Genomic DNA, 18,678 nt, shown 5'->3' on the forward strand with positions numbered 1-18,678 from the left:
CTGGATTTTTGAGATCTGTAAAAATGGCTTCTTCACAGCAAAATCCCGATGACAAAGGGGATCAATTTGTCGGAAAACTCATAAAGACGTATCTTAGACACTTACGAGAAAGACCTATTTTGACGAAGGCCATTACCAGGTAGGTATAAACGTAAAAATCGAGAGAAATTATTATTTTATCCTGCTAGATAACGGGCACATGTTACAGCAGGTCACATAGGGGTCACTCACAGCATGGATGTATTATTGACTAATACATCCATACTCACAGCATGTCACAGCTAGTTGCACTACGTTCATTTGTCTCAAGGTCGACACAAATATTTAATTTTGAATGCTTTTCTGCAGGTGTATCTTCAGGTAGTCATTCAAAGCATCATAGAGATCACGCCCATAGCCTATCACGCCCCCATACATTCCAAGTTTGCCATTTGTTTTGAATTCTCAAATGAAAGGCGTTATGTATAGGCCTTGCGGAACAACTTCTGTAGAAAATTTTGTTGACTGTAGTCTGTTAAAGTTGTCATTGATGCCAGCTCCATAATGGTAATTGAAAGTGAGTGAAATGCTTGTACCTTGTTTAAGATCAAAGTACATAGTGAAGTCACAATTTTATAACACATCAGGCAATTGTGAGTGTGCTATTACTTCAGGTTTAGTGCAAGGATGTCATCAGATGTAATGATGGACATCAACCTGAAATGTTGACAATGAATTATATCAATCATTGCTTTATTTATGAGATCAATTATTATTTACTTAAATTTTATGAATGTATTTTGTATTTTGACTTTTATCACAGTTCAGTGGTAAGTGCAATAGGAGACATTATAGCACAGAGAATCATCACTGGTAGTAATAGTGGCATTGGTATTAATTGGAGGAGTGTAGCAGCAAACAGTATTTTTGGGTAAGAATATCATACAATGATGGCTAGACTGTAAGATATGTCATGTTGCCACGCTCTCACCATGGAAGGGTTTGACAAATGTGTGAGGGCGCCCCATCATGGCGTACCTTACAGACTAAACAATGACAAGTTAGCTGTCAGCTAGTTAACATAGACACAAACTAAAACAATTATTGTAACATGTAAATGGGACTTGCTCCCACTGGTCTTCCATTAGGGAGTGTACATTTTTAATTTCCAGGGGGAGGCCGGAGGATTTCTAATGAAGCAAGGGATTTTTATTGATGGCCCCCCCTACAAAAACTGGTATAAATTATCTGGCCCCCCCCCCCTAAGACTTCTTGTTTTTATTTCATGGCCCCCCCCTGAAACCACTAACAAAAATACGCACAGATGAAACACAGATACAGCAACACATAGATTTGCCAGCAGTTGCTACATGTATTAACTTATTCCATATTTATACTAACTTCAGAATTGAACCAGTGCACAAAGTTGTTGAATCATGGACACTCATAAAATCACAAATAAAGACTATTATTAGTTAAATTGGCTGACAGGATGTCTACTTACAACTGAGGGGTGACAATAGACTACTGGTCTGGCTACACCTTTTCTTCGATTTTTAACCCATCACTGACATAAATAAATTAGCAAATAAATGAACAAGTATATATATATATATTACTTATTTATCACAGGTTTGGAAAAAATAGTGCAAAATTGCACCATGAGGAAACTTTTTTCCATGTGAACATATTCAAATTTTAGGATTAATTTGCAGTGGTTGGTCACACAATCATTTATTATTAATTTAAACACTTCATTAATTACACATTTTAGAAACATTTTTAATTGCAGTGCAAATGGAAAACATGTTATTTAAGATTGAAATACATATTAAGACCCTTCCTATATTATAGTATTCATATTATCTCTACGCAAAATATAAAACACTTCTGGACTATATTTCAAGAGACTTTAGTAAACTGATGCGCTGAGGGGGGGGGGGGGGGGGCAGTACATGTATCACTTCAAAGGGTTGAATAATATTTTTATGAATGCATGGCTTGTTATGAATACATTCCTCACCCAGCACCTGTGAATAATTTTGTGTTTAATTCAAACTCACAAAAGCTATCATATAATACTTGAACCCTACCATGGTGATAGAATGAAAATTTATTGAAACCCATTACAATATTGGTGAGCTCTATATGGAATTTATTAGGGATTCATGTATACAAAATGGCTCAAAGTGCAGTTACTGTTCCACTACAGATTGGGTATCGCCATCTATGAACAGAATACCACATCCTATGCCAGATATGCACAACCCAGGTCATTATATGGATGTGTTTGAAACACCAAACACAAATCGAACTGTTGATGACTACCACAACCACGTGCTAACTTAAAAAAGCTCTATGTTTCAAAACAATTAAATGATGAAGTTGCTATTTCTCGTTTTGCTGAGAAATATATTGTCAGTGTGAACAGTGTTAAAAACTACATTGAACTTTTGAGAAATTTGGAGAGGATGAAAAACATTAGATCCAGACATCGGTTAGAGGTACAGAAGAAAAGAGAAAACAAGAATTATAATGACTATGACTGGTTGCAGTTATTCATAAGTGGAACTCTAGAAAAACTGAACGTAAAAGAGCTACATAAATATCTAGACAAGCATAAATTGCCAAAATATAGAAAATTAAAAGGAGAAAAAGTAGACATAATATCAACGCACATACTTGGAACACCTGAATTTAGGTCAAGAAAAGTGACTGCAAATGAACTTCAAACTACAACTACAGACATCTGATCAGTGATACAAACAGTAGTGACTCTGAAAGTGAAAATGCTATAATAGGTGTTATAGACAGTGATGATTGTTTTACTGATAACTCTGAAACTTCAAGCACAGCTGATATCTCACGTCAGACAGTGATTGTGATGAAACAAGTCCTACACAATTTCATGGGAAAGTTACCTTGAGAAGTGGCAGAGTCGCCGGTCAATTTTTGTTTCACTGAATACAAATATTGTGATTTAATAGGTTTGTGCACTGTTTTATCATCAATCCATGTTAAATGCTACTTCTGTAGGACATTGTCCACAGTCAAGTGTTGGGTTTTGCCTATATTTTATTTTATATACATATCTGGCACTTGTCCATCCTGACATTCAGGTTTAGGTTGTTTTTTTTGTGGCCCCCCCCCCCCTAACAAATAGTGAAATTTTTGTTTAGCCCCCCCTAATTTTTCTTGAGAAAAATTGGTGGCCCCCCCTGAAAATCCTCCGCCCCCCCCCCCTGGAATTTAAAACTGTACACTCCCTTAAATAAATAAATAAATAAACATGTCAATATAAGTATTTCCTGGCTGAATGGAGTAAAATATTGGATAATCATTTGTGATAACTGAAAAATACAAATTGTTTTTTTTTATCAAAACACTGAAAGTGCAACTTCATTTTTTTGTGTTGATTCTCTTTCCAGTTTTGTGATCACTGGTCCCATGATTCATCATTTCTATATCCTTCTTGACAAGCTAATACCCAAGACAACACCCTATGCTGGAATCAAGAAAGTTCTCTTTGACCGACTTGTACTGGCACCGCCATATTTACTTCTAGTCTTCTACATTGTCAACATCCTGGATGTAAGTGAAACACTGTTGCTAGGCAAAATGTCACATGATATGTTGAGAAAGCCAACTTACAAAATCTGATTTAAATCTGATGTAGGAATACACCTTTATTTATCATCATTTCTATTGTATATTGTCACCTGTTTGTTATTTTATAGTTCTGAGTTGTCTGCCCATCACAGGCATGCATTAGCAATCAGCTGTATAAAACAGGTGTGCATCTATGCACCAATCAGATACCATCATTATGAAATGAGTTGTGCATCTGTGAACAAATCAGATTGTACAATTTGTATGAAAACAGGTGTGCATCTGTGCACCAATTGGATATCATCTGTGTGAAAACAGGTGTGCATCTGTGCATCAATCAGATATGTATGAAAACAGATGTGCATCTGTGCATCTCAGATCAGCTGAGCTGTAGGAGTCCAACTGAATGAGTGTTTCTATTCTTATAGGGCAAAAGTCACAGTGAAGCTGTAAAGAAAATCAAGGAGTCTTTTATGACAGCCTTGATAATGAATGTGAAGGTGTGGACAGTCCTACAATATATAAACATTAATTACGTCCCAATGGAGGTAGGTCATTGTATATCAGTTGTGTATTATAGTGAAGTTATTGAAGATATTTGGTTTTTGGTGCAGACATTAAACGATACCTTGAATTCATTATATTTTTCAAAAACTGAGATGTTAAACAAGTTTTGGTGAAATCAAACCACAACTCAAAAATCAGTCCAAAATTTTGGGAAAATGTGAACAAAAATATCTCATATGACTGGATATAAATGGAAAATGTTAATATGGTATGTTTAGTCTACAAGTTTACATAAATGACAAAATAACAAATTACCTTAGTCAACTGAACCAGAGCAATTTTTCCTGAAGTAGGGACACAAGGAAGAGACAAAATGGAGGCAGCAGGTTGAACCATAGTGTACTAATTTCTACTTTCAATACTTTCATTTTATTTTCATTCATAACACAGTTCTTTGTTTTATTCTATTGCAGTATCGTGTTTTATTTGGAAATAGTGTAGCACTTGGGTGGAATATCTACCTTGCAATAAAACGAAGATAAGAAGAGAGAGAACACGTCAGAAGTATTCTGAATGGGTATGGTTGAGTGTAAATAGTTTATAACGGGGAAACTGATAGAGTAGTAAGAACATATACTAGGGGTAAAGTTTGGTATATAGACAACATGGATATGGTGTATTATACAGGGGTGAGAAAATCAGTTTTGAAATTGGTGATCCCTGGACAAGTGACTCAACTCACCTGGAAGACTGTGTTGTTCAGCCGTATTCAGCTTCAAATCTAAGTTTAAGTGCTGGCTGATGGCAAGGCATAGATGTCATATTGTACATACTACACACCTAGTGATCCTGCTGTTAAATCATAGATCAAGGGGTCCTTGTGATTTTGTAATGATAATTTTTAAACAGTATGTTTGTAACAGAGGGCAGTTATAATGGTTGCTTGTGGTTTCAACTGGTGGTCATCAGACCAGTGACACATCAAATCTAGAGATCCTGCTGCCAGAATAAGTGCTCCTAATCATTTTTTTAATGATAATTTATAAATTTTATACCTTTTAAAAGAGTACAAAAGTGGTCACTAGTTTCTGAATATTTCAGGTGGTTCTGCATACTAGTAATTACCAACAATTAGTATAGTAGTCCTTGAATATTAGATTACTGGATTTACTCACGCCTGTTTTATATGACTGCCAAATGTATTAGAGATGGAATGATTTCCACATAATAACGATAAAAGTGTATTTATGAATATAGATAAATATGACAATATGAAGGGTTGATGTGCTTTATATACTGTGAAAGAAATTTACCTGACAATTTCTCATGAATAATTTGTATTAAAAGAAGACGAGAATTTCTCCTTTGCTTTTAGCTTAATTTGTGATATTTGATATGTCATAATATTTGATATATTATTATTTTGAAAATAGAAGAATATATGACATAAATATCTTAATTAGCCTGTATGGTACACTGTTTCGGGGCACCCTCACACATTGGTCAACCCCAGGACTCACAGGCCAGTGAGGGCGGTACAACACAATGTATCTTACAGCCTACTACAACATGCATTATTGACAAACAAAGTAATCAATACATTTGCTAATTCTTTTTAAAAAACATAAATTTCATATATTTTATGTGTACTCATTTTGATATTAAATTGTCACCTACTGTCTGATTAATGTCAGAGATTCAGTTATTGTTGTATGGTATAGAACTGAAATACTTTGTAGTCATTTCATGATGTTACATCATCTACAATTATTTGCAATTTCAGAGAAGCATCAAGTTGATGTTGTGCCTTTATAGGGTATCTTTTGCTATGGGCCATTGATCCCCGAGTGCCTATACCCTTCAGTGTAAAACATCTCATGAATATTCATTGTGTGACTTGAATATATTATTTCTGTCAACTCCCATCATGCAATAGCCCACAGCAAAGGTACCCTATAAAAGCACATTACAAGATCAACTTGGTGTTTTTCTGAAATCGCAAGTGACTGTAGGTGATGCAAAATCATGAAATGACTCTCCAGAACCCATAGTTTATGAAAATGACTTCATGTCCAGTAGTGGCATTCTCCTGACATGACAAGTCTGTGGCAGCCCTGAGTTTGGCAAGGCCTGTCATGGCCCTTACAGAACTGGTCGGTGCAGCTCTTATATATAGAGGAGGAAGTTTTGCAATTATTCAAATATTATAAAATCCATGAATGTTTGTACTATTATCAATATTCAATGTGAAATGTATATATTAAAATGACACATTTCAAACTTACTTTTTTTTATATCCTTCACAAAAATGTGATTTTGTTCATTGATTTTGAAAGAAAAAATATATAGCATAGTTCTCACCTACCTTTCAGTTTGACAGTCAAACTGACTTTTTATTGTATTGTATGCTTATGACATGAACAAATTCCAGGGAGTAACATTTATTTGCAATTTTCACGAAAGTTCTTCTGACCAGCGCCCCCAGTGGCCAAACTGTATAATCTTTTGTCTACAAATTTATCAATTTTCTATAATAAAGGTTTGTAATGTAATTATTATTTGCCTGTTTTATTCATAAAATGTGTGTGACTTCACTCTATATTTTAAATATCGACAATATGGAATATGATATACACATGCTACGATTATATCAATCATCTCAGACTGTGAAGAGAGAGGTAGAAAACAAATGACTACTTATATAGTAACTAGACTAGGGGCACTAAAATGAAATAATTCTGTAAAAGGATTCTTGTAGCTCTTTGTATCGCAGATAGACTAAATTATTGTTTGTTGCAGGCATTCCTTATCACACTGTCACCTACATGTGACATAGTGATAATGAATGCTAACAACAATGAATCTTACAGTCTTTGTATCGAAAGACGGAAGGGTGTTGGAATACTAGTACGTCTCAAGTTTAAATCGCCACATGTAAAAATATCAACCATTTCCGTGAAATCGCTGTTCATTATGTAAAAAAAACCTTCAAGCATAAAATTTTGATGGCATTCAACACAAGAGATGTATATATTGTGAAAAAGAAGACAACAGATTCATGTTACAATACCAACTATTACATTTAATTCATATTTGAAGAGATTGCTACATCACATTAAAATGTAATAACACCAGAAAAATGATGAGACATCACTTCTGATAACAAAAGCATTATTCAACTTGGGCGACAGAGGGCGCTATGGCAAGCTGCTACCAGTACAGGCAGTTGTTTTACAAATGGTTATTTACATATGCAGCAAAGGGTTTACAGAAAGTGTTTGTTTTTTTTAATTCAGTTTATTACTTTGCCCCCAAAACATGCCTCACAATGAATAATTCCTTAACAGGAATTGTAAATTATTCAACAAATGTGTTGTACCGTTTTACTCGGTTGACCTATATACTGTACATCCTGCAACCCCTTCCGTTTTCCTGCACCGTACCATAACACATATCAAAACCCCTCAAATCACCAGTCTGTACTGTGGAAACAATTTTGTCTGGCTATGAAACCTTAAAACAGACATGTTAATTACAACTTCCATATGTATTATATGTTTTCTAAAAAAAGAAACTTGACTGCAATGAAGGTAAGTTATCAAGTTATTGCTCCTTTCCAACAACTAACAACTACAGATTGTTACTCTATAAAACTAAAAAAAACTAAAAAATAGACAATGGTACAAGACAGTATTACAAAGCATTGATAATGTTAAAGTCTACAATTGAGAACTGTCATCATCACTGACATGTTATCAGGACTTCTTGAGTAACGGGGTCACATAGAGTCTCTGGAGTCAAAACTACAGTAATAATACTCCACTGCCATCAATTATGCCAACCTAATCTATAATATTTCCTTTTTTCACTTCAGCTTAATTTTCATAATTTCAGTATATTTTGTTGACATTTTGGTCCTGTATCTGGTAATTAAAAGCTGTACACATTGTAGGATTGTACTTGAATCTATGCACACTACTTTACTGAAACCAGTACATTTACACCAGACAGTTAAAAGTTCTGACAACCTTGGCTTTACTTGTTACAATTTCCCTTCTCCCACTGATTAATTATGAGTGGGCTTAATGTTTTAGTTACTGTTTCAGAGGCAGGTCAAGTGAGGCTGACTACTATTGACTGAGCTATAATAGTTACGTTGTGTGTGAGTGTGTGTGTGTGTGTGTGTGTGTGTGCAGGTTGGCATGTGTGTATACCGTTAGTATACGTGTGTATCTGCAGGTTGTTGGCTGATGTGTGTGTGTGTGTGTGTGTGTGTGTGTGTGCACGTGCGTGCATGCGCATGTGTGTGTGTGCATGTGTGATTCTTACAGCTGGTGAAACCAGCTCATGTCTATCCTTGATGTGTTTGTGCATAGACCCCAAAGTCGTTAGTTTGTTTAGGTGAACAGCTGATCTAAATCTTACACAGGAGAAAACCAGCTTTGGTACACTATCTTTTATATTCATCAAAAAAAACCTACAAAGTGCACAATAACACTGATTGAATTAAACCATAATTCTTGATATTTCCTGCCTCAAACAGACTTGGTCCTAAATAACATTATTTTACTTCCCTATGGACAGGAAAAAAAAGAGCTAAAGTTAAGACAAAGAAAGTTGTCTGTATTAAAGTCAATATTTCACGAATCAGCCATTAATAATAACAAAGGAAGTAAAAATACTTGGCTACAGTCATTTAAAAATAAACATTGGGAATATTAGCATAAACCTAACAGGTCCTTACAACAACTGAATAAAATTTGCAATCTAGTATTAAGCCAACAGGTCCTTATGACAACACAAAAATTTGAGTCTGAATAAATTTTGCAATTTAGTATTAAGCCAACAGATTTTTTAGAGAAAAAACCATGGGTCAACTCTAAATATAATTTGTAATTTAGAATTAAGCCAACAGGACCTTTAGACAACAGAAAACAATGTGTCTGAATATAACTTGTAATTTAGTATTAAGCCAATAGGTCCTTTAAACAACAGAAAACCATGATAGTAAGTCTGAATAAAATATAATGATATATGTAAGAGTTTGCCAGATTTGTCACATTGAGATAAAAACTACACCACTACACCAGACTACAGTTATACTTACCACATGCACATGTAATATACACATTAGTTTGCATGTGCTAGAAGACAGACCCTAAATTGGGTACGTTCTGAAGATTATAGTGTGCCTGACCGCCCACTTGATATTGCATAGACCAGAGATACATATAGATGTGTATATAGAAGACAGTACGTGTCAGACAACTTTATTTTATTTTGGTACCATCCTTTGTAAATATATCAAATATACAACATTAATGCAATTCCATTTATTTTACATGTACGGTGATCAAATGGACTTCTTTGAGGGTGTGATTCAACATGACATCTTTCTAATTTCTAGTACTACCGGCAACGCTTGATTTTGACTGAACTTGAAATTACCCAAATTTAGAACATTGCTGATTTTTGATTGGCCAATGGAATGTGTAGTGGCTGTGTGATATTCTACTTATTTTGTCACAATTATTCTGGAAATGCAATGTACTAATAAAGTTGCATTTCAGGTATGCAAATGAGGATGGGAACCTCACCCTAAAAGCAAGGCTGGCGATGTCTGCTTGAAAGTGAAGTTAATGACATTTGTTTGAGAATAAGGCCGGTGACTGCTGTTTATAAGCAAGGCTGGTGACCTCTGCTTGACAATGAGGCTGGTGACCTCTGTCTGAAAATGAGGCTGGTGACCTCTGTCTGAAAGTGAGGCTGGTCACCCTGGCACTGTTCTGTGAAAATTACAACTCACAGTCAAGGCCGACAAATGGTCAATTTCAGCTTTTTGTCAATTTCATTCTCACTGTATATTAAAAATGCTGTAAATCTTAGTGGGATACAAGTAACTGGATTGAACCTGTTATTCTAGCAATTGTGGTAGTCAGAGCACAGTCAACTTTATTAGAGTAAAGACAACCCCTCCCCTCAATCACCAGACAATCCCCCCTCCCCCACTCTCACCATCTGACTCATGGAAATATAAGGAAAAATTCACAACAATTGCCCTGTAAACAACTACCAGTTCACTAAAAAAACTGTTCTCATTATTGGAGCTGTCAACATCCATGCTTTTTCTGTACTCTGTAGACAATAAGACTGTAGACTCACTATGTATCAGGAAAGAAACCCCCAAATATAGTAAAAACCACAATAAAAATTTGCATATCTGTGGTTTCCATTGGAAACAAGTATTACAACGTGACAGTAAAACTGAACTTACAAACAAGGAATTTGAACAAATTCATTAAAAGTCTAAATCAAAGAATAAAGAACAAAAATGAAGTAGATATGGGGCAAAACAAAATTCCGGGAGTAAAAATCAAACAATTTTGTTTTCATGTTAAGGAGTATTGCCTTTTTAGACTTTGTTTCAGACAAACAAGATCAAATTTTGCTTATAATTTATATACATGGCAGTTAAGTTGGGGGGAAAAGAAATGTTGATATGGGAATCAGTTTTAGTAGTATACAGATTTTGTCTTGTAGTATAGACTTTAAAAATACTTTTAACAAAAAAAAATTTTCAATATTGCACCCAGGCCACTCAAAGTGACATGATAAAGTATGTACACCTCAATAAATAAATACTAAATAAATAATGTATAAATTAGCAATTTATCTTCTCCATATGTGTATGTTGGTGTTTTCACCGTTGTCCAAAACTACTTTGACTGCTAAAGCTATGGCTTCTGCTCCTGCTGTAATCACGCGACCTTGATCTTGACCTTGACCTGCTGTAATATGGAGTGTAATAGGTGTCATCTGAATCGTAATTGCTGGAACTTTGAGGTGTTTCACGATGATATGGCACTGGGCGCTTCCTGGCGCTGAAAACCAAAAGCAAAAACCTTTCAGTACCCAGAGAAAAAAGAAGATTATTGAAAATTGACAGTAAGGAGCTACAGAAAGTGGTAATTTGATTTCAATTGATGTCAATTTCATAGTTTTGAACATAAAATTTGTCAGTTTCACATATCAATATTACAGTTTTGAAACACATACATAATTTCTGACATTTTTTAAATGCTTTTTCTTGATTTCTTCACAATTTAGAGTTCCAACTGTCAACATGCAAGAGTTCCATACCCATCTTGACTCTACCCTTTTCCATGATCACAATGATAAAAAATACCACGAAAAATTAAAAGTAAATGGAGAAACCCAGCACCCTTCGGTGGTACAACAATAACAATAAACCCAGGATTGAAATCATAACAATATAAAATACTGAACATGGAACACTGAACATGCATTGGATAGTGAAAGGGAAGGAGGTGACATGCAGAGGAGGGAAGAAATAACATGCATACAAATGGTAGATGAGGAAAGAAACAACCAACACCAATTACAACATGCAAGGGTATAAACAAAATCAAGCTGCTATGCAGTGCTATTGTGGTATGGTATGATGCTTTACAAATACAGTTGCCACAGGCAGTGCCAAATTTGAAAATCTGATGGACTGACTATGTTAGATTTTATACCAGTAATAGTGCTAAAATGTGCTTCTAACACAGTCAATCGGTAAGATTTCTGGTAGACTGTAGAATACGTCATGTCGCTCCACCCTCACTGGCCCGCTCTATCCCGATAAATGAGGGCGCCCCATCATGGCGTACTTTACAGGCTAGATTTCTGGCTGTAGTGACACAAGTATTCGACACACCGATTTATGATACCGATGCTTGCGTGTATGTATGACCAGGTAGGGTGATAAATATGATACTGCCTTGATTAACATGCAATAACCATGCTCATGAGGTGATTTAAGCTTTACTGATCGAATCATGTGACAATCCTTATCATTTGACCTCATGTCAAAGGTTAAAGGTCACAGACTCAATCAATGAAGGATGTTGCATTGGACTGGAAGCTGACAGTTGTTAGTTTTTTTTCTTGCTAAGTTCAAAATCTATCAAATTTGAAATATTGTTTTAAAACAACTAAAAAATGGATATCTATTTGGAAAAGTTGTACAATCTCATATAAACACTGAACAAAGTTAATTTGTATACAATAATAAAAAGAAGTTTGAAGAATGTATAAATAGAATAAAATTTGAAGAAAACAATTATCAAAATAGGAAAAATGAATAAATGAATGAATGAATGTCAAAAAGGACATTCAAACATTTCAGTAGAATTGTATGAATGTGTGTCGAAAGGAGACACAAACATACAATATATAACAAATATCACATATAAAAGAACTTAGTAAAGAACAATTAGTTATCACAAATATATTACTCTTTTTTTTTCTTTTTTCTTTTAAAAAGAAGGTATTTGTGCAATACTTCGGAAGTAGAACAGTTTCTGATGAAGTGAACCATTCAATCTCATATTTTGTTACTTGATAATTTGAAACACTTTTATCAGGGCTTGGTCATATTCAAAGTGAGAATCCCTCGAGAATCAGTGCAAACAGTCACCATAGTGACGGTTATACAGATGTTTTGAGCCAAGATTAGTTAAGCTAGATAGCATAATTCTGAACGAATCAAACAATCAAACAGTCCATGCAGAATAGGACTTTGAACTGATACAGTACATAATACTGTAGTATCTATGAAGAGTCATTCTGAATTCACGACATCTTCAAAAACACAACTTGCAAGGTAGCAAGGTCTGTGAGAGCATAAAGCAACCGTTACTTGCACAACACTGCGACTATATAGTATATGTTAATTACAGGCTGTGAAAGTGATATATTAAGAACACGTTATCATGTCAATATATATATATAATGAAAAAGAATTAATTATTTTAAATAAATGAGATATGTTAGTGAGTTTCAAGGCAGCGGAAGACGTTGATTATTTATGATGAGAGGTGAGTCAGTGTTTCTCCAGTGAGTCCTAGAAAAACAATGGTAAATATCAGTACACACTTATCAAACGTCCATTTTAAGACATCTACCGCCTATAGTATCTTGGACTGCGTGACGAATGTCTCTCTCGGTAGTAGGGGGAACGGGAACGTCTGTCGTATCTTCGAGCTGGTGACCTTTGTAGGGAAATAGGTGGACAGAAGAAAGAGACATGTACAAAAAAGGACAAGATCACAAGACGATAGATACAATACAAATCAATTCACATCTTCCACAGTTAAAAAATAAACAAATGGTACACTCCTCCTGTAACCATGGCAATGGAGTCATCATTTCATTGTCAATGTCATCGTTTACAGATCATGAACTGATCAACTTTAGAATGAATTAAAATACACAGTCATATAAGTTTGGTGTTGGAAAACATTAATTCATAAATGGTTTGAATTTTGATGCAATTTTGAATACCAGGTTACAAAGAGGAGCAAAATGATAAAATCCTGTTGAAAAGAGGAAATCACATAAATTCAGTAACAGTTATTAATAAATTGAATCATTGGAGAAATATTCAAAACAAATTTTCAATATCATCTTTTTTTCTCAAAATTTTTTCACTATTTTCTTTGCCAAATTTAACATTTGTGCAAATGCACATTTATCATGAAAGTTTCAATCTTTTTTTTTGAATTTCATATCAAATGCATAATGAGAAGAAAGAAATATCAGATTCAATTTGATTAAGAGAAACTAATATTGGCTGACTAAATCAAAATAATGAGTCTAACCACAACATCATTGAAAGACATTTGGTTGGAATCATCTTCATTATTTTTTTTTTTTACAAAATATTTTCTCTCTAGATTGCTTTTGAAATTGTACCGGTAAATTAAATGTTGATTCATTTTACTGAGGTGTGGACATCAAAGAAAACTTCACATTTTACCAGCAAACCTGACAGTTTTGGACTTTTCATATTTGTCTATATTTTGTATTTGTATTTCTTCTAAATTGGAGTAATCAACAGATTCACAAAACAGACATATTTTATAGACTAAAGAGGATTAGATTGGAGAAATGACAAAAAGTCAGATTATTTTTTTTTGTCACTGTGCTGTCATTTGTTCTGTACTTGTATACTGAGTCAAAGGTCTGAGAGTGTCTTGACTTTGGTATTTGTAATAACTAGAGTTTACTCAGAATACCATTATGCATCACAAAATTATTTGTGTTCAACTTAAAATCCTGCTATGCTTGCCACTAGGCAGAGATACCCCTTGTAAATGTCCTGAGTATGTGGGTAACATACTCTAAATATATAATTTTCACAACTTTGTAGACTAGGTAAGCAGCTAGTCAAATCAGTTCAGAAATTTTGTTGTGTCAATTTTTTTAAAAATAACATAATATGAACTCCAGGTAGTCATGCCATTATGTTGTCATGGTAACAAACATTAATGTGATGCATTGTGGTATACAGAATTTAAAGTTCGGAAATTCAGCTTTGCTGGAAGTGAAAAGTTTTTGTGTCCATCTCAAATTTACCATATACTATCAAAACAAACTGCTCACCTTGTAATTCGTCTAGCTTCTAGATGACTCGGGGAATCGCGTCGTCTTCTGGGAGGAGACCAGCTCTTTCGCCTTCTTGGCGAAGTGGATCGATGCTCATCTTTTGATGGACTGTAATTAGAGTAGCTTGGACTAGCCCGACTTCGTGATGGACTGCGTCTACGTGAAGAGTAACTTGGTGAACGCGAGTGCCTTCTACGAGGAGAATAACTCCTGGAATATGATCGCCTTCTTGGGCTGTGAGACCTAAGAATGTACGAAAAATAATCAAATAATCAGAACATTACAAACGACTATATTCACAGTAGTAATCATGTTATAATGTTTCAACACACCATATTCTGGTTATCACAAACACCAATGGACACTTTTGGCCACTGGGAGTGCTGTTCGGAAGCAGCGTACGAACCAGGAGTGAGTCATGATAATTGAGTACTATGGCCTCCTTCGACAAAATCATCATTTCTGAGGTTAGTGTTTCAAAGCAAAATTTGGTGGAATTCCCAATCAGTCAAAGAATTCTGCCAACTTTATTTCAGATGTCATTCTGTGCATTTTGTTGATGATTTCATGTACTGCCATGCGATTTTAAGTCTCATTTTCCTCACATGGAGCACCCTCTCGAGACTTTTTTTTGTAAAATGACTGCAAGGTGAGAAACCCAAATATGGCATATCAAAGCAGTCTACCAAAATCTGACAACAAAAACCACCTGAAGTATATAAACCTATCACTTTGAGGTTTGCGACAGTAGTTAGAGTTTACACTAGGCATGCCTACAGTAAGCAAAAGTCATTCGTACCTTTTGCGTGAAGTACTTTCATTTGACGATGTGCTATCATATCGTCGTCTATAACTCTTTCTATCATGACCTGGACTGCGGCCCCTGAAAAAACAGCCAATAACCATCACTGTACGTAATCAATGATTTATCAACATGTAATATTTTTTAATGTCTCAAGGTTTTGGAAATGCACTTGGAGAGGGAATTATGGAAATTTAAAACCTTATAATATCCCGGATTGTCTACCCCAGTTTAAACCCACAACCTATAGGCACAGAAGCTGAGCTTACACATCTTTTGGAAGGCAGTGTTTTGCTGCATATTAAATGGTAGCAATTGCATTCTACTTTATACTGAAGCATACCAAACTATCACTTACTATCAGCTGAATTCAAACCTAGTATTCAGGAAAAATGCATAAATGGGTTTATTTTAATACGTACATATACATATGCATATACTCCATGTGATGAGAAATCCCTTATTATGCCACCAATGGTGTTAACAATGCTAGAATAACAATTTTAAATGCATTGATGACATGCATTGACATTACAATTTTACTAGAATGGTTAAATCTGGGTTTTATACAAGTACTTTCACCTGAATAAAACTCAGCTTGTGTTACTTTACCCATATCAATGCTTCAGTCATTAGTTGGCAATGAGCAAGGTGCAAGGTAGGTGGTACAGATATGTTAAGTTACTTTTAATACCCATATCAATGCTTCGGTCATTAGTATTTCTTTGCAATGAGCAAGGTAGAATGTACAAATATGTTGTGTCATTTCACCCTTGTTGATGTTCTCTACAAAGGTCAGCATGACACAGCATACCATACTAGCATCTTGCAGGCTATGAGCAAGGAGAAATTGTTGAGAATGGAGTACATACAGAGAATTTGAATTAATACCTTCTTGGTGAACCATTCTGTGATCTACGTTTCCTATCCCCTGATGGACTGCGTGACTTGGATCTATCAGACTCTGAGGATCTACCTCTACTGCTCCTCCTTCTACTCCGTGGTGATATGGATTTGTCACGTCTGCTTCTCTTCTCTCGTGATCTCCGTTTTTCTGGACTTCGTGATCTCTCCGAGGAGGAAGATCGGCTCTCTCTCCGACTCTTTCTTGAGCCCCTAGATTTGCGAGATTTTCTCTCAGGTGATGACCTGGAAAATTACAAATTTATATTATAATTCTGTTGAGGTTAAGGTTGTTTTCCCGATTGTTGACAATTTCCAAAAAAATAACATCATGACTCTCCATACTACAACAAACTCATAAAACTTTATGGGAATGACTTTTCAAAAGTTCCACTGTTGTTAAGTTCAAAGTGAACACAAATTGAATCATTGACAATTTTGCACAGACATACCGGCTTCAGAGTTGAGGGAAGGCTTAAATACAGACATTCTTGATAGTGTGGTGTTTACATGGGATTAAAATAAAACAGTTTTAATATTTCTCTTTTTCGACTTCTTTGCATAGCCAAATAATTGTACTTAAAAATAGACCGAGGCAAGGGAGGTTTTTTTAGTCAGTACTGGGTGGACTCTACGGTAGTGCCATTCTCTCAATAGAAATAATTACAAGCAACATTTAGTGTAGTCGGTAAGATACAATATGTCATGCCATCCTGTCAACCATTATCCAAAGAGAAGGCCTAAGGCAGTGGAATGACATTTCATAGCTTACAGTCTACATTCAGAGAAAAGTTGTGGAACAGAGACTAAGTTATGACAAAGTAAGTCCTCTCCAGTATGATTTGATTTGATCTGATTTTACTTGACTTGATTTGATTACCCATACATATATACGACATGCAAATTACTCAACACAAGCCTTACTTAAAAATCTGTTCTCTTTACCTTCACCTCCATTGAGATGACCTGGGTTATGCAGTATCCAAGTCTGGGTTGAATTCAATGTTAAATGATACAAGTAAAATTAAAGAAAATTGTGAGGGTAGAACATGAGAGAAAAATCTAACCATTCCCATTCACCATGAATTACAACTATGGTTTATACAAAGCGTTGACTTTTCTGGAAGCATTTATTAGTAATAAGAAGCAAATTGTGAGGGGAGACATGACAGTAATCTAACAAGTCCCGACCACCGTGAATTACTACTGTGGTGTCAAATGAGTGAATTTTTTATGTGAAGTTGTCTTTTCTTTAAAGTATTTACTAGTAATAGATACATATTATAAAAATTAGGGTTTTTTTCTAAAAATCTTCATGCATTACTGACGGATGAAGTCAACTGTTGATTTCATATTTTCCTTTGAAATTCAATAAACAATTTAGAAAAGTATTGGAAGTCTTGATTACAAACTTAATGAATGGACAAATTAGGCTTGAAACTGAATATAACAATATAGAGCATCTGAAAATTAATTTTCTCATCAATTTGTCCAGAATAATTATGCATGAGTCAAATTAATCTGCTTTAGGTATTAAGCTGAGTTCACTACGACAAAATGCTATGTTGTAGATGTCCGAGCTACGACAAACCAATGGCTGGGTTTTTGTTCTTTTAATAAATATTTACCACCTACATAAGAAGAGTATAACTATTTTTTTTTTTGCTTGGGTTATAGTTTTTAGTGGACAGAATTTGAAAGAAACATGTTCAAGCCCCAGTAGCTGTAACCGTCTGCTATTTTTTCGTTAAAGGAAAAACCCAGTCAAATCTTTTTGTTTGTCTTTACAGAGATTGTAGTAAATGTGATGTCATTTCCTGTAGGGGTTTTCCCACAAACCTTTGCAGGAATTCCTCAAAATGTCAGAGCACATGCAAGTGTAGATGTGCTTCTTTACAAGGTTTTGAAGTTGAGTAAGTTACCATGGCAGAAATACTGACGGCTGACTGGAATTTTGCTTGATGAAAAATACACCAAAACTTTAAATGGCTCAATCCGTAGCTGAATTACCTCTCTACCAGTGATAGTACAGTGTACACTAACACAGTTTGTATATAAGAAATTATGAAACGGGCACAGACTATTTTTTTGTTCATCAACAAATTGTAAACCAGCTGGATGCTGATAGGGTTTGACCACTAGTTAAACATACATGCTTTAACACATACAACAACATAAATATCAGTAAATTGAAAATAGGAAGAAAAAAACAAATGAAAAAATAGTTACTGTTACAGCTTCTGGAACTGTAACATTTCATTATCACAACAAACATACCAAACCAGAAACAACTTTGTTAATAATACGAGGGTTACAACATCATCAACAATGGCAACATATATAAAGGTCATAAAAATATCAAATGTTAGGGAAAAATATAACGATTATTTAAAACTGGAGGGACTAAAAATAAAGAGGCATACACA

The 18,678-nt window shown here is 34.8% G+C and overlaps 2 protein-coding genes across 6 annotated transcripts in view; one reads left to right on the forward strand and one right to left on the reverse strand.

Moving 5' to 3' along the window:
• Positions 1 to 4: 4 nt before the first annotated feature.
• On the forward strand, positions 5 to 4,766 carry LOC144449579 (peroxisomal membrane protein 2-like). Its single transcript, XM_078140141.1, has 5 exons — positions 5 to 139; positions 803 to 910; positions 3,408 to 3,570; positions 4,017 to 4,136; positions 4,569 to 4,766. The coding sequence occupies exons 1-5, from the start codon at positions 24 to 26 to the stop codon at positions 4,635 to 4,637; spliced, it is 576 nt and encodes a 191-aa protein (XP_077996267.1). The 5' UTR covers positions 5 to 23; the 3' UTR covers positions 4,638 to 4,766.
• A 5,340-nt stretch (positions 4,767 to 10,106) lies between these two features.
• Positions 10,107 to 18,678, reverse strand: part of LOC144448921 (uncharacterized) — a 72,392-nt gene continuing 63,820 nt past the window's right edge. For 3 of the 5 annotated variants that reach the window (XM_078139285.1, XM_078139283.1, XM_078139284.1), the window contains 4 exons: positions 16,241 to 16,498; positions 15,347 to 15,430; positions 14,545 to 14,790; positions 10,107 to 10,976 (listed from right to left, as the gene is read on the reverse strand). In XM_078139285.1, coding sequence (XP_077995411.1) covers positions 10,796 to 10,976; positions 14,545 to 14,790; positions 15,347 to 15,430; positions 16,241 to 16,498 — 769 coding nt within the window. In that variant the 3' untranslated portion in view covers positions 10,107 to 10,795. Of the gene's footprint in view, positions 10,977 to 13,035; positions 13,152 to 14,544; positions 14,791 to 15,346; positions 15,431 to 16,240; positions 16,499 to 18,678 lie in introns of all 5 variants that reach the window. The other 2 variants (XM_078139287.1, XM_078139286.1) reach the window with 2 other exon arrangements.

Source organism: Glandiceps talaboti, chromosome 18, assembly GCF_964340395.1.
Source record: "Glandiceps talaboti chromosome 18, keGlaTala1.1, whole genome shotgun sequence".
Lineage (NCBI taxonomy): Eukaryota > Metazoa > Hemichordata > Enteropneusta > Spengelidae > Glandiceps > Glandiceps talaboti.

Coding starts and splice junctions, on each gene's coding strand:
- LOC144449579 (XM_078140141.1), top strand. CDS start 24: ATGGCTTCTTCACAGCAAAATCCCGATGACAAAGGGGATCAATTTGTC. Junction 140..802: donor TTGACGAAGGCCATTACCAG/GTAGGTATAAAC, acceptor CTTTTATCACAG/TTCAGTGGTAAGTGCAATAG. Junction 4,137..4,568: donor TTAATTACGTCCCAATGGAG/GTAGGTCATTGT, acceptor ATTCTATTGCAG/TATCGTGTTTTATTTGGAAA.